Source organism: Microtus oregoni, unplaced genomic scaffold, assembly GCF_018167655.1.
Source record: "Microtus oregoni isolate MIOR12 unplaced genomic scaffold, Mior012 000000F_ref0000247, whole genome shotgun sequence".
Taxonomy (NCBI): Eukaryota; Metazoa; Chordata; class Mammalia; order Rodentia; family Cricetidae; genus Microtus; species Microtus oregoni.
Window position 1 is genome coordinate 84905869 of NW_024543059.1, and position 17028 is coordinate 84922896.

Sequence of the window (17028 nt, forward strand, 5' to 3'; positions counted from 1 at the left end):
AGCGAGTATGTCAAAAGGGGGTGTGTTCTCTGCAGCGTGCATCCACAGGTCTGGCTCCTTTGCCCAATTACCTTCTCTCCAAGTTCTCTGCTCTCAGAAAACTTGTTTATCCTTTGGCTACAGAACAGAGCGACCTGGGGAGAATACTTGCTGGATTTTCAGTTACAGATTTATGGTGAACCTCCTTTTCAGTTCTGCCCCTCCTGGCTAACACACATGCACTACCTTACTTAGGGTTCCATGGTCTAGAGCATTCACTGTGTTCTTATGAGGAGAGACAGAATAGTCCTGCAAATTAGTTTTGGAGTGAGGATTGCTTTTTGTTTTGTTTTGTTTTGCTGGTTTTTTGAGACAGGGATTCTCTGTGTTTTGCTCTGACTGTCCTGGAACATTCTCTGTAGACTAGGCTCACAGACGTCGGCCTACCTTTGTCCCTGAGTGCTGGGATTAAAGGCATGTGCCACCACTGCCCAGCTGGTTTTTTTTAAAAAAATATTTATTGTTGTATATATGTGAAGGCGTGCATGTACCATGGCATGCCTGGGGATGTTAGAAGACAACATGGTGGAGCTGGTTCTCTCCTTCCACTGTTGGTTCTGGGAATCCAAAGCAGGTCATCTGGTTTGCATGGCAAGTGCCTTAACTCTCTGAGCCACGTAGCACCCAAATTCATTCTCTTAATTAAAACAGGATTATCTGATTCCATCAGAAGATGACTGTATAAAATAAAATGTGGAAAATTATGACACAGTATTCAAAGGAAAGTACAACCCCGTGGTTGGAGTACCACGGTAGCATAAGAAGCTAAATTTGATTAGGCTAGCTACAAAGACTGGGCCAGTGAGGATGTCTTTCATTAATATCATCTTTGAATTTATTTTTGGCCGTCATTCTGATTTGTGCTAATATTAATTAACTTCATTGATAGTAGTGAATTTTTTTTAAAGAAAATAAAGCGTAAATGCTTAATTTCAATTCAAGACCAAATAGATGGAAACACTTGATTTAAGGAACTTACTTCAGAGCCACTTATGAGTAAGTACATTTGATATTTGTCTTTCTGGGTCTGGGTTACCTCACTCAGTATGATATTTCCTAGATCCATCCATTTGCCCACATATTTCAAGATGTCTTTTTTTCTGCTGTGTAGTACTCCATTGAGTAAATGCATCTTCTTTATCCATTTTTTGGTTGAGGAGCATTTAGGTTGTTTCCAGGTTCTGGCTATGACAAACAATGCTTCTATGAACATAGGTGAGCACATGTCCTTGTGATACGCTTGAGCATCCTTTGGATATATATGAGTCTTGAGGTAGGTTGTTTCCTAATTTTCTGAGAAATCACCATACTGATTTCCAAAGTGACTATACCAGTTTGCACTCCCACCAGCAATGGAGGAACGCTCCCTTTACTCCCACATCTTCTCCAGCATAATCCAGCATAAGCTGTCGTCAGTATTTTTTATCTTGGTCATTCTTATAGGTGTAAGATGGAATCTCAGAGTTATTTTGATTTTCATTTCTCCAATGACTAAGGATGTTGAAAATTTCCTTAAGTGTCTTTCAGCCATTTTAGATTCGTCTGTTGAGAGTTCTCTGTTTATGTATGTATCCCATTTTTTATTGGATTATTTGTTCTTTTAATGACTAATTTATTGAGTTCTTTGTATAGTTTGGAGATCAGCCCTCTGTCCAGTGTGTGGTTGGTAAAGCACTTTTCCCGTTCTGTAGGTTGCCATTTTTTATCTTATTGACTGTGTTTTTTGCTTTACAGAAGCTTTTCAGTTTCAGGAGGTCCCATTTATTAATTGTTTCTCTCAGCGTCTGTGCTACTGGGGTTATATTTAGGAAGTGGTCTTCTGTGCCAGTGCATTCAAGTATACTTCCCACGTTTTCTTCTATGAGGTTCAGTGTGGTTGGTTCTATGTTGAGGTCTTTGATCCATTTGGAGTTTTGTTCATGGCAATAGATATGGATCTATTTTTATTCTTCTACATGTTGATATCCAGTTGTGCCAGCACTATTTGTTGAATATTCTTTTTTCCATTTTATAATTTTTGCTTTTTTTGTCAAAAATCAGGTATTCTCACTCATAAGTGGCTTTTAGACATAAATCAAGGAAAAACCAGTCTACAATTCACAACCAGAGAACCTAGACAACAAAGAGGACCTTAAGAAAGAAAGACATACATGAATCTAATCGACATGGGAAGTTGAAAAAGACAAGATCTCCTAAGTAAATTGGGAGTGTGGGGATCATGTGAGAGGGCAGAAGGGGAGGGGGGAGAAAGGGAGGGTGGCAAGGCAAAAATATAGCTCAATATAGACAAGTTTAAAAAGTTCACTTCAAAGTCAGTATCACTAGGTTCTGAGATTTTGTTATCTTTATCCTTAATATTTTTCAGCCGTCACAATGCTAAGTGCAGTAGATGCTCGCCACTCTAAACTGATTAACTGTGCAGTGTGAACTGTCCATTGCTTGAAGTCTAACGCAGGTTCTCTAGTTTAAAGCAAAGCAGGAAAGAATTACAAGAAATGAAGTATGTTAGACATCAAGGTTTTTAGTTTTTATTACATTTGTTTGTTTAGCGTTTGAATGTATGCATGTGTCTGGGCACATGCTATGACATGCATGTGGAGGTCAGTGGACAACCTGTAAGAGTGGATCGTTTCCTTCTGCTATTTGGATCCAGGGCAGCTGTTCTCAATCTGTAGGCCATGACCCTTTTGACAGCCCTCTGTCTCCAAAATATTTACATTACGATCCATAAAAATGGCAAAATTGCCGTTATGAAGTAGCAATGAAAACAGTTTTATGGTTGTGGGGTCATCACAACATGAGAAACTTATTAAAGGGTCACAGCATTAGGAAGGTTGAGAACCACTGCTCTAGGAAATGAACTCAGGTTGGCAGGCTAAGCAGCAAGCACCTTTACCAACTGAGCCGTCTTGTCCCTTTTATTGCTTTTAAAAATGGATTTGTAGATTGGCATGATATATGTGCCAGTTAGCAGATAACTCAAGTGAATATTAGCCCCAGGTGAGTGGGAAAGAACAGTTACCAAATATACTCATTTAAAGTAGAACATCTTACACTAAAATTCCAAAAGAGCAATAGCAGCATGGCTCAGCACAAACAAACACTTGCCACCATGGCAGGATCCATATGGTATAAAGAAAGAACCAATTCCCACAGAGATTGTAGAGAATCAGCTTCCACATCCACAGATTTTATACATATTCTTTTTTGTTTGTTTGTTTTGTTTGTTTGTTTTTTTTGATTTTCGAGAAAGGGTTTCTCCGTAGCTTTTGGTTCCTGTCCTGGAACTACATATTCTTTTTTTTAAAAAAATTGATCACCCTGATATCCCCTATTTTTGTGCCCACCTCTTCTCCCACAATAGTCCTTCCATTGTGTAAAAGAGAGACATCTTCATGTTCGCTAAGGACATATTAAATGTAGCCAGTGGTGATGTAGGAGATCTGTCATTCTCCAAGTGTTGAAAAATAAACATTAACTATTGTCCCCGGGATATTTGCAGTGCTTTAAGTGTATCTAAGTTATTTGAGGCTCAGCTCTCTTACTTGTAAAATAGAGCTTGTGATAGTAATTGTTCACTGAAAAAAACATGATGTATAAAAGAACCATTGTGATGCCTGTTGTGTATTCATAGCAATGTATCCAATGGTGATTATATGTGTTATTCTATAAAGGTTGTTCTGTGATTTCCATTTTTTCTCCTTCCAGTTGGAGAATGGTAAAGAAGTTACTTAGTAATGTACATCTCTTTTCCCTGTTTCAATAGTCTCAGTGCTTACTTTATAAATGAATGTTGGTCCACTGCACTACTGACATGACGGCAGCTAGCATGTCATCATAGCCTTTATTAAACTGACTTAGTTGAAGCACAGTATGGCAGTGAAAGAAGAGTGTGTTTGTGGACCAGCATCATTCTTGGTACTATTCAGAGTCTTTATTTGTCATGACTTCCCAACAAAGAAAGCTGTTTGGAATTTCACTTTGACTTTCACCTGGGGGATGGTCAGTATTTAAGTGGTAGTTTTCCTGAGTTGTCAAAAAGATACACTGTTTTTCCGAAAGCAGTAAATGCCGCTGGTTCTGGGTGACCTCTCAGATGAGGGGCAAGAGCTCACCCGAAGGGTTTGCGGGGAAAATGGCTCTCCCAGACTGTGTGTTAGATTGGGGGTTGGTTTTCTCACTATGCTCTTCTGTCGTTTTTAATGTTTATATTTGGGGAAGGAGACCTGAAACCATGTCTAAATTGGGAAGAAAAACAAATTCGTAAACAACCAATCCTTATTGCATATCTGCATAGGAGGTAAGCTATAGGGTTTTGTTTTTACAGATTTTCTTTCTCAGTATATAAAATTTCTCTTCTCTTGCTGAGACTTTTTGTCTTACTCAGGAATAGATGACTTTGAAATTTGCCAAATGCTCTCTAGTATCTGTTGAGAAATTCTGTCTTTAATGTGGTCTTAGGAATGTTGAGAGTTAATCAAACCTTGCATTTCATGAATAAGACCATTTGCATATTACATATAATTTTTGAAGAGATTACTGACTTTTCTTTGCTATTTTTTATAGAATTTTTGCATCTTTCTGATTAAAATCAGTCTCCAATTTTCTTCTGCAGTGTCTGTGATTCGGGTTAGCTAGAAAGTGCTCCTGTGTCTTCAGTTCCATGTGTGTGTGTACAGGATGGTTATGATTTCTTTAAATGTTTTATGGTATTCACCACTGAATTATTTGCAAAATGAAAATGACCCCCTCAGTTTAAATTCATCTGGGTTACCTCTTTTCTATGCAGTTGTTTTTGTGATTTTCTCCTTTTGAGTAATTGGCCATTGTTCCATTTCGTCTGGAGGTCAGGGGGATCTGAGCTAACACTATCCTTTTATTCTTCACTCTTGATTCCTCTCTTCTTTGTCATTGTTACAACATGAGGGATCAAACCTGGGACCTCGTGCATGCGAGGCAAGTGTTGTACCACTATCACCCCATCACCCTGTACCATTTTCCTTTTTTATGATCAGTAAGGCACTTTCACAATATTACTAATCTTCTTAAAGATTAAACATTTAGTGCTATTATTTTTCCTCTAAATTTTTTCTATTGTCTTTTATTGATTCATACTCTGGTTTGCCCACACAAACATATACATACATGCGCATCCTGCGGCTTACTCTGGGTAGTAATATGTTTGTTGTTGGCTGTTTTGCTCTTGCTCTTTTGCTTTTTAAAGTAGAGGAATAAATTCATTGATTGGAGAACTTTTCTCTTCTCTAATGTAGGCAGTTAGACTTTCTCTGTTCACTCCCTTGGCGGTGTTTAGTAGTATGTATAAGTTTTTGATATATTGTAATTTCTTTTTCATTCAGTCAAAAGACTTCATTATTTTACTTTTGGTTTTCTCTGTGGTCCGGATATTTAAGATTCTCCTATTTAGATTAAAAATACTTAGGGGCTTTCATGGGCATTTCTCTTACTGGTTTCCAACCTAGTTTCACAGAATTCAGAGACCATAATTCATGTGGCTTGTATGTACAAATATTTTTTGAAACAGGATCTCATTCAGTAGCCTAGACTGGCCTGAGACTCACTATGCAACCTAGACAATGATCCTAACAAAGAGCCTCAGTCTTCTGCGTGTTGGAATTACAGGTGTGTGCCGTCACTCCTGACTGTTCAGGCATCTCATGTGCTCTGGAAAATGGTGTATAAAAGATGTGCTCTCTGGTTCTGTTTTTTAGATGTGCATTAGGCCAGCATGATGGATCGCGTGCTTCAAATTTGTATCCCTGTTTCTCTGCCTGCATGGTAAACATGAGAGGACCTCAAAACCAATTATAAATATTCTTGCCCTTCTCCTTGTATGGCTGCCTTTGTTTAATGTGTCCTAAATTTCCAGATGTACTGCTATAAGAGATCATTCTTATCGTGATAAGGATCTTGTTTCCTGAAGTCTTTAATACTAATGTAGTGTTATTATTCAATCTTTTCTTTGAATCTATCAATCACATGTCGTTTTCCATTTTGTCATTATTTTTAAATACTCATAAGAAATTTAATCACAGTGCAGGTGGGCCTTCATTTTCTGTTCACAATTTATCCCTTTTGAGATGTGTTCTCTGTAGACATTCAAATTGACTATTGACAGGATTAAGTTTGAGTGTGTTGTCTTGCTGTTATTTTTTTTTTATTCACCTCATTATTTCGGTTTTCTTTCTGGCTTTGGGGGATTAATAGACACTTATATGATTTATTTCCCCCTGTTGTTGGTTTACTGTGTGTATTTCTTTGTTCCATAATTTTAATGATGCTTTAGCCACTAAATGTTGAGTTTTACCGCCCGCTCCCAGCACATAATAAAATTACAGATAGCTTTCTCAGAACCCTTGTGCAAGGCAGTGTGTATGAAGTGTGTGCAGAGGGGCAAACATGTGTGCTTTACACCCAATGTAGTGAGATCCTGAGGCACCTAAGCCGGTTTGCATCATGACCAGGTTTAAATGCCAATGTGCACCATTTCACGTCCAAATGAGTAAATCTGAGCTCTCTTTTCTCTGCTGTCACTGGGATAAATATGGGCTGTTTTATATATTTTCCTCTTATTTGTCAATAGTACTCTCATTAAGAATTAGAATGCCAGGCCAGGAAGATGATTCAGTCAGTAAAGTTCTTGTTGTACCAGCTTGCACACCTAAGACAGCCCATGGAAAGTGCCTGGGGCCCAGGTACACACATCAGTCATCCAGTGCTAGGTGGGTGGTGTCTGAAGAATCCCTGGTGAGTGCTGGCCAGTCAAGCTGAATCGGGGAAGGTCACACTCAATGACAGATCCTGTCTCAAAACGCAATATAGAGAGCAAGTAAAGAAGACAGCCAATGGCCTCTGTGGACACACAATGAAAATATCTACACCCATACAAAACATGCCCACAAACACACATACACACACACACACACACACACACACACACACACTCACACATGGGAGGGTATTAAAATATCTAAAAAATGACAGAGACTCCCATTTGACAGGAGAAGTGGGGCGTACTGCTGTAGGAGCGTGTGATCATCAGCTACAGCTGACCCCCTCATGGTGTTTCTGTTCCACAGTGCCTTGCTACGTGGGAATCATTCCTCACATCACAGACTGACCTCCCCTTGGAAGACGACTCTGAAGATAAAATTTAATCCTGTTTGATCTTTGAGAGACAGCGTCTATCAACCAAAGTTGTTTTTTTCTCTGGATTGGCTATGCCCTTTCTGAAGTGGATGACAAATGATTTTGCACTGTCTGGAAAACCAACAACTTAAAAACTCAGGTATTCCAGGTCATCAACGTGAATTTGTGATATAAATATATCTATCTCGATATATAGGTCTACTATATGATGGATATTCTATAGATCTATAGATCTGCTATATGGATAGATATTTATCTATGTCTATGTGGTTAGAAAGAGATTTAGTGTAATTTTAATTTTGTTCTTAAATTTATGTGCCATTAATTATATATACAGGTTTTTTTCTTACATATTTTACTGTGGAACATTACATTTTTCAATATGTTGTAAAGACTTGGTTTTAATAAAATCTTTAATAAGAAACTGGTATCTATGATATGTTCTTTGTTTTAACATTTTTAACATTAATTCCATATGTATTGTCAAGGATATTATAGATGTACCTTAATGCCATCATAATTTACTTTGATATTAAGAACTTGAAATAAATATTAAAAATGATTTAATATTCATAACAATTTCTTAAACTTTTATTAAAAATTAAGTAGTTGTTTTCTACAATGTAAAAATTTTCCAAAAGGCTCAAATTATTATTTGTCATATTATTTAGAAATCCTCGTATAACCTCATTCACAATACCTAATGGATTCTCTTTTATGGTAATTTTTTTCATATCTTTACAATTCACAACCAGCTTTTATTTGTTTAAGGTATTCAGCATCTTGAGTCTGCCTATTACTATGCTGTGGGTGCTTGAGGTAGACAGTGATGAAGAATGTTTGAGAGTGTTTCACATTAGCACATGGCCACTTTATGACTTGAAAAGCACAGATTTCCTCTACTTTCCCAAAGCAATTAGCACAAAAAAAAGAGACCATGTTTAAATTTGAGTAGTACATGCCAATAACTATTACAGGGACTCAATGAAAATCAAACTATAATACTACAAAACATTCCTAACTTATATAATTGCTTGAAGGCAGGACATCTAGTTCTTTCTAAATAGTCCACTCCCTCTTTTCAGTTCAGTTTCCTGGAGAACATTAAAAGCATTTGACCTTACCCCACGAATCAATTATCAACAGAATCTCGCTATGTCATCCTGGCTGGCCTGGAAGTTGCTATGTAGGTTTGGCTGTCAGAATTCACAGAGATACACCTGTCTCTTCCTCCCGAGTACTGGCTTACTCCTTTGGTAGAATGCTCATCTTCCATTCAATTCACAAAGCCCTGGCTCAATCACTAGCCCCATATAAACTGGTGAAGTGGTACCTGCCTGCTCTCCTTGTTCTTAAGGTGGAGGCTGGGGAATCAAGACTTTCTTTGAAGAGACTCTTTGGCTACATAGCAAGTTTGAAACTAGTCTTTGCTACACGAGACACTGTTTCAAATATCACACACATACACATGTATGTATAATAAATCTACTTATCTGTGGGCGTGAAATTGTTGGGTGGGCCGGGGGCATGGTGGGAGACAAGGGTAGGGAGGAGAGCTGCAAGGTTTAACACCTGACTTGGAAGCACAGCTCAGTCTGTTCTCTTCACAGATGCAGTATCCCATGTTCATTGCTGATATTTCTTTTTCTCTTTTCCATTTATTCACTCTGGTTTCTAAGGCAAGGTTTCACTTTGCAGCTCAGAACTGACTGAAAAGGGAACATTAGTTGGTATGTGTCTCCACCAAAGGCCTTGGGAGCTACTGAGTTCCAGCCTCAGCACTCCTTCAGGGTTCAGAACAGACTTCTACGACAAGCAGGAACTGGCTTGGGAATGGGATCTGAGGGATACAACTAACTGACTGACTTGGGCACCGTTGTCTTGCAGGTTTCTTTGTTCTTTGGGGGAAGGTGAACCGAAGGTCCTAAGGGTTAAGGCATAAGGGTAAAAAAGGGGAGTGATCTTCACAAAGCTTTCAGACAAGTTAACAATACAAACAGCATACAGACAAGTTAACTATCCCATAGGCTGTAACAATAGTATCAAGTATGTATTTTCAGAGTCACAAGAAACCAGTGGATCTGGCAAGGAGGCGCTTTACATCTCAGAGAGGGTGTGGCTGGGCTCATGGTGTTGATAACTATACTAACCTGTGGGCTTGATTTGCATTAGCATCTAGCTGGTTGAGTTAAAAGGAATCTCTTCTGCAGACCCTGCTTTTGACTTCACGATACCCAGGTGAGAATTTTTCTCCCAAAATCTAGCGTTAGTGACTCAGGCCTTTTTCTATATAAACTATTAATTTCCTGGGCTATGATCCTATGTTAGTTGAAACCAAGGTAAATGGTAATGCAGAATATTAGTAGCTTGTTAAGTCGGAGGAGAAGACCAGTAGCTTACACCTTCCTGAGTCTGCTGTTGGAGAAGACGTGTTTATCTCCTATTTGAGGCTCCTTTTATCAGTGGCTTCTGTAAAGAAAGTTTGTGGGTGAGTATTTTTATGTAGATTTTGGCTGTGAGAACAAGGACTTGACTGAATCCTTTTCACACCATGGCTTCATGGTGTGGGATGTATCTGGTTGTCCTACAGGAAAAGTCAGGTTTATACACTGCTGGGATGCTATAGAAGGGGGAAATGCCATAATTTCACAACATTTCACAGAATTGATAATCACTGATCCAAAGGACAGATGTCTCCATAGCTCTGCACAAACAGGTTACTCCAAGTAGAATGTACATACACACTTCCCATGGATAGTCCAATAGAATTGTCAGCTGTATATTTACTGTATAATACTTGTTGGCTCACCACTCAAAAGCAGATGAGCACAAAGATATATCCCAATGTATCCCCACACAAACACATTTTAAACAGAAAATCATGATTTGTATATATTCCCAAGAATGAACATATGCACATACAAATGGGCCTTCTTACATCAACAAAGACTACCTTGGATAAATTTATGTTGCTCTGAAGCCTGTAATCTGCTTAGGATGTCACATATGTGATAAATGACTTAATTCAAAAATTCCTTTATCCAAATCCACTATTGCTTATTTTGAAAATTGTGTAACTTTTCATATGTCATAGATAAATCTATGCTTCACTCATAACCTGTTGATTGATTAGTTTTTATTGCCTTTTGGGCTTATTTTCCCAAATCTTTCTCTTAATTTTGTGCTTTTGTTTGTTTGGTTTGGTTTTTGGAGATAGTGTTCCTATGTGTAACCCTGACTGTCTAGAAACTCATTCTGTTGACCAGGCAGGCCTTGAACTCAGAGATGCCCTTGCCTCTGCCTCCTGAGTGCTGAGAATAATGGCATGTGCCACCACTGCCTGGCTTTTGCTTTCAATTCTTATTACATTTGACAAAATAACAAATCAAATTAAAAAAGGGAGAAGATTGATCCATTCATGTACCCAAAAGGAACTGGACAAAACTGGTTCTGAGCATTCCTATTTTACCTGTCTCCTTACACCTCTGATATTGCTTGGCACCATTGCTTCACCTATCCACGAGGCTCTATCTGGGATTCTCAACTGGTAACCAGTTTGATCCTCAGAGGACATCCAGCAAAGCACAGATGCATTTTTGGTGGTCACACTGTGGGGAGGAGGGTGCTCTTAGCAACAAATAGACTGAGATCAGAGATGTTGCTCAATGTCCTGGAATACACAGGATTGCCTGTGATAATAAAGTCAGCTCACAGAAAATGTGAGTGGAGCTGAGATTCAGAACCTTGGCTTAAAGTGGAGCATTAGCTCATTGCTCATTGGTTTCCACTTTGTACAGAGAAAGACATTGTCCCTTCCGGTTTGAAGGCAACTGAAAATCCCCAGGGAAAATGGTTTGGGGAAAATAACCTGCCCCATTGTCATCTCCACCATTCAGGCCTGCAACAGGTCATTCCTTGTGCATAGGAACCAAAGTTAGTGCATCCTTCTAACCAAATACAGCAGATAGGAATGTTATGGCCAGATGAAAAATGGACAGAGTACATGACAAATGTTCATCATCCAAAAGAAGGGACATCGATGCCCACAAGAAAGAAGAATCTTGGTCCTGGATCAAAGGCTCAGCACTTGCTGCACTTGCTGAGGATTAGAGCTGGGTTCCCAGCTCAACAACCTGTGGTTCCAGTTCCAAGGGACCTGCCACCTTCTTCTGGTCACTGAGGGCACTAGAAGCATGTCTGGTACACACGCATAAACTTGGACAAATACTCATACATTTAAAAGTAGAGAAACAAAAGGGTAAAATAATCACATCACATGTCCATAATGCAATTTTAAATGAACATGATCCATGTAGAATTGTGTTACATTTACTTAATTAGCACTGTTCTTATGCCTGAAGTTCTTCAGCAAGCAAGGACTAATGTAAAAATGGCTCTTCAGAGAACATAGATGAGAAATTACAAGTGTAAATAAGCCATTAGTGCAGTGCCTATAATTACATAGAAAGTCAGTCATAATTTTATTGGCTAAGGAATAGCACAAGAGTATGAAATTAGAGCTGTTAGTCTGCTCGTCTATATTAAGAATAACCTTTACATTAGATTTGATTGAACATGAGTTTAGTATGCAAAATGCATTCCTATCCTAACTACTGAAATGAGATTCCATTGAGACACATCCCTGTGGAGAAGATAATGAATGATAAGGCTGTGATCTTCTCTTTAACAAGGAGGTTGAGCTGTGATTATGTTACCATGAAAGGAACAAAGAGGCACGGCTACATTCACCATTCCCTGAAGTTCAAGTTCAAGCTACTGTTTACAGAAAGTTCAAAGTCATGGAAGTTTCTGTGGTTAGAGATTTCTTTTTCTGTTTTATTTTTTTAAAGCCAGGTTGGTGCCTAACAGTTTAATGGCACTTGCACACCTCAGTTAAGTGTCCACACAACTGTAACATGAATCCCTTAGTGTGTCAGTCAATTGCTGAACCCCATCATCATAGTGATATTTTGACCAGACCTCCCTTTTATAATGCACCTCTTCATTCAGGTGATATGAGACAGAGAGGGCTCTGTTTTGGAAGCAACTGGTTTGATACACCCGAAATGAAACCTTTATCAGTACAATATTACAGAGAAACACATTCATGGATCAAGCAATAATGTAGTCATTTATATCCTTCTATGTGATGATTTGCAAAGGACTTACTGTGGCATTTCTTTCGCATTATTTTTAAGTAGTATTCATCTTATTTCTTTTTCTTCTGAGGATAAAAGGGACAACCAAGGATCTCTAACAACTGGACAGTCACAAACACCATAGTGGTATGACCTCCAAAATATCTGTCCATGGTCCATCCCTCAGCTGGACTTAAGAGCTGAGCTCAGGGAGAGCTACTTGAATTTTGCCTTTCCACTGATATGCTTAGTTGCCTTATCCTAGGATCCTGGTGTTTAGGAGCCAGGACCTCATATTATGTCTATCAACCTTTAGTAGATTACAAAAACGTCATGGTTAAGTAACCCCTGCCTGTCTCTCTCATCTCACACCTTGAACATACTCCAGCATGGCCAGTGTGGAGGTCTGTCTTTCTCACACTCCTTCGAAGACCTTCTGACATTGACTACTGGTCATCCAGCCACAAATGTTCTGACTCATTTCATCCAGGCAGAGTTTGCCATGGTCCGCCAGACAGGGAGAAAAATGAAGGATCATGTACTGTGCTATTCATAGAGCCAAGCATAACTGTATTTGAGTTGTTTTGAATTTTTCCCTTTAAACTCCTTAGGCACAGTGATTCTAGAATATACTAAGAGCCGTTGTACTATCTTTACCTGGAAAAACAAAAAGTAAGTGTTCAGAGGGCCCCTTTAACAAGACCATAGGGTACTCAAGTATGTGGTCAATTGTTTCTATGAGGTTGTGTGCAAGGGAGTTTAACACTGGTGCTTGAAGTGACAGTGGTAAAACAGATTGCTCTCCCTAATTTATGTGGGCCTCATCAAATCTGCCAAAGACCAAATAAACAGCAACACATGAGTACAAAGTCCTTCCATCCACCCATTAGTGAATGGATGTGTTGACTTTTTCCCCCTGTCTTTGAACTTGAACTATTAGCTTTTGAAGGTCCCATATAATTGTCTACTTTCCTGGGAGCTGATTTCATATAAGTCACTTTCTCTTCTCATATCTTCTCATGTTTTCCTTTTATTGCTTTCTCTTTCTTTGTTCTTTCTTTTCTTTTCTTTTTTTTCCTTTTTCTTTTTTTTTTTTTTGGTTGGTTGGTTGGTTTTTGGGTTTTGGGTCTTTTTTTTTTTTTTTTTTTTTGCATTTAACAAGGAAGATTTTATTATGTTCAAGGCTCAGCTGGAACGCAGTCTGCTTCCCAGTCTCCTGAACTCAGTAACTGTGGGGCATGGTTCTATGCCTGACAATGACATTTATTTCAAATTGAAACTCTCATCTTCCCTTCACTATTAGTCCTTAAACTTGGACATGTACCAAAGTTACCTGAGCATCTTATTAGTGTTTGGATTTGGATTTAGTCCTTCTAAGTAAAATATTTGTAACAACCGTCCATAGGATACTGGTGCTTCCTGTCCAAAGAAAAACATTGAATAGTAATATGACATCCCTAAGAATTCTTAAAGGCTGTACATGAAATCTGTTTTGAAACATGCTTTAGAGTTGTGTTTTTGTTTATAATCTGGTATTTTATTTATATTTCTGTGACCATATGAATGTAACAAATTTCCTGCTTTTTGTCATGATGTTGTTTTCTTTAGAGGTGGGGCCACACATAGCCCAGGATGAGCTTGAACTCACCATGTAGCATAGGTTTACTTTAAATTCCTGATCGTCCTGCCTCTATTTTTCAGGTTCTGAGATTTTATAGAGTACTGAGGATTTAACTCAGAGCTCCAAGCATACTGGGCAAGCACTCTATCAACTGAGCTACATTCATGTTCATTTTCCATTATCTATGCTATAAAAAATGACCACTAGCAAATAGGCATTGCTTTGTATAAAACATGTAAAAGTCTATGCATAGAAACACACAGTTTAAACATTTTAAAAATAGGATAATGCAAAGGTATAGTTCATTCTTAGGAAAACCTACTTTATATGATATGGGCATCTTCTAAAATAGGGAAATCAAGTAGATGGTTTCATTTCCCGAAATGGAAACATTACTCCTGGGTACTGATGCACTCTCTCAGTACAAAACTCATCTGTGAAGGTGGCACTTGCATGATCTGAATTTGAATCCCTAATACTCACTTTAACACTGTGTTGGGCATGATTTTTATTGTGTAGGTGGTATGCTGTGGGTGTGCATGTACCGTGGACAGTATATAGAGGTCAGAGGACAACTTTTAAGAATCAGTTCTCTCCTTACTTTCAACATGAGCCTCAAGGATCATACTCATGTTAAACTTTCATGACAACTGCTTCTACCTACTGAACCACGTCAGTTCAGAGGCAGCTACTTACTTTGACTTGCAAAAACTAGTATTAAGTTCTACATCAACTTCTCCTTGTTAGCTACTAAATATTTCCATCCCATCAATGAATTGACTCTGAAATAAGACAGACAAATGGTCATCTCTATCAAGGTATATTGTAGTAAAAAACAAAAACAACAATAACAAAAAGTTTAAAATCATACTATGATCTCAGCGTTTCAAAGACAGAGGCAGAAGAATCGTGTATCTCTGATGAGTCTGAGCTATGGAATGAGACTCCATTTCAGTAAACAAACTAATAAAAGTCCCAAATGTGACACACTTCTGTGTATCCATGTATGGATGATATAATACATACATATCTACATATATGCTATGGGAGGTCCTTCTGTCTATGTGTTGCTTTTGTTGGTTAATGAATAAAGAAACTGGCTTGGCCAATAGCAAGGTACAACTTAGTTATGTGGGGAACACTAAGCTTAATGCTAGTGAAAAGGAGGTGGAGTCAGAGAGAAGTCATGGAGCAGCCGCTGAAGACAGACATGCCAGAACCTTGCTGGAAAGCCACGAGCCTTGTGGTAAAATATAAAATACTGAAAATGGGTTAATACTAGATGTAAGAGCTAGCTAGTAATACACTTAAGTTATTGGCCAAGTAGTGATTTAAATAATATAGTTTCTGTGTTATTATTTTGGGAGTCTGGTTGGCCAGGAAAACAAACAATTGGCTTTCTACGACACATATACACACACAAAAGTATTTATTTAAGTTCACATATATGTTCATGGGTATGTAGCCTATGTACATATATGGTATGTAAGTGTGCATGGTAATTGGTGGGAAACGCTGAGGTAAAATTTAGGAAAGCAACAAGACAACTGCATTCTTATTTCCTGTTTTATTTAATTTCTCATTGCTGTGGTAAAAATGCACAACTAAATTAACTTAAGGGAAAAAGAATTTATTTTATCTAACAATCCCTGTCATAACAGAATTCCCAACTGAAATAACAAGTTATGCTATATCACAGTGAAGAGCAGGGACTACTAAATTAATCTTTGTATGAGTAGTTAGCTCAGTTTGTCTACTCTAATGAAGTTCAGGATCCCTTGCCTAGGGAATTGTGCCTCCCATAGTTGGCGGATCTTCCCTGCTCAATAAATATAATAAATATAATATAGTTCCCCACAGATGTGTCCATAGTCCAACCTGTTCTAGATAATGAGACTCTTTCCAGGTGATTCTATGGTGTGTCAAATTAACAATTAAAGCTAATCATCCACTCTTATTTTCGCACGGATCACAATTCCCCAGGCTTCAAAGTGTAGTTAAGTTATTCTTCATATGCTTATCAGTTAGTATGCTCTGTTAAGATGAACAACTATTTATGTTTGCCTACTTATGTAATTATATAAGGATATAATTCAATATGCTCGAAAGAACATTTGGTCTACCCACAGTTCTAATTTCTATTCTCTTAATGTCATTCATGGAGGGTGAAGTGATTGTACTTTTTAAACTCTAAAACATGACAGTGAAATCTTTCCAAAAGTTCAAGAGAGCAATGGTTTCCTACTTTTAGGAGAAGGATACCAAAATATACAATTTAATAACCAATCAGAGATGGTTCAGTAAGACATTTGATAATTATGCACCAAGATTTTCTTCTCTTGCTGGAAGTATTGTGGTGACTGGTTTTAAGATTAAAGTGTCATTTGTCTTAGGAGATTTATTTGAACAACCTGGAATTCCAAATCTTCTAAAGCACTTCACATTAAAATATCACCATTCATGCATCCAATCATTCAATAATTCATTAGTTCCACAAATATCCCTCCACTAACAGGTTCTAGAAATTATCATCAGTGCTGCTGGAGACAATAATGGTTAATGAAGCAGCCATGCACAGCCTCGGCAAAGCCAAAAATCTAATGAGGAACAGACATCTAGCAATATATAATGAATGCAACTCAATTAATATGTTAATTAGTCCCTATGGTTGCCTTTTAAAGTATCAAGAATGGACTGGCTTAAGACAACAATCACATAGCAGCTGGAGTGTGGGAGTGCAGAAGCTTGAGATCAAAGCTCCTGCAGGGTTAAGCCCAGCTAATGACTCTGAAGGGGGTCCCCTGTCTTCCTCTCCATTCTAGGACTTCATCTGTGATGCCCATCACTCTATGGTTTAGAGGTGCATCTCTCCAACACATGACCTATGTGTCTTCACACCATTCTTCTTCTCTAAGCCTCTCTGTTTCTAAATTTCCCTATAACCAGAGCACTGGTATTCCTGGAAGAGAGCCTGCCTTTAAGGACCACAGCCAACTTGCTCACTTGCTGAAATAAACCCATCCCAAGGCATTAGATGTTAGGACTTCAGCATATCTTTGT

General features: G+C 38.2%; 1 protein-coding gene across 2 annotated transcripts in view; it reads left to right on the forward strand.

Annotated features, from left to right (window-relative positions):
* The window catches only part of Snx7 (sorting nexin 7), a 79167-nt gene extending 71426 nt beyond the window's left edge, over positions 1 to 7741 (forward strand). The window contains exon 8 of one of the 2 annotated variants that reach the window (XM_041653164.1): positions 7140 to 7741. In XM_041653164.1, coding sequence (XP_041509098.1) covers positions 7140 to 7217 — 78 coding nt within the window. In that variant the 3' untranslated portion in view covers positions 7218 to 7741. The remainder of the gene's footprint in view (positions 1 to 7139) is intronic. The other variant, XM_041653155.1, reaches the window with a different exon arrangement.
* The last annotated feature ends 9287 nt before the right edge of the window (positions 7742 to 17028 follow it).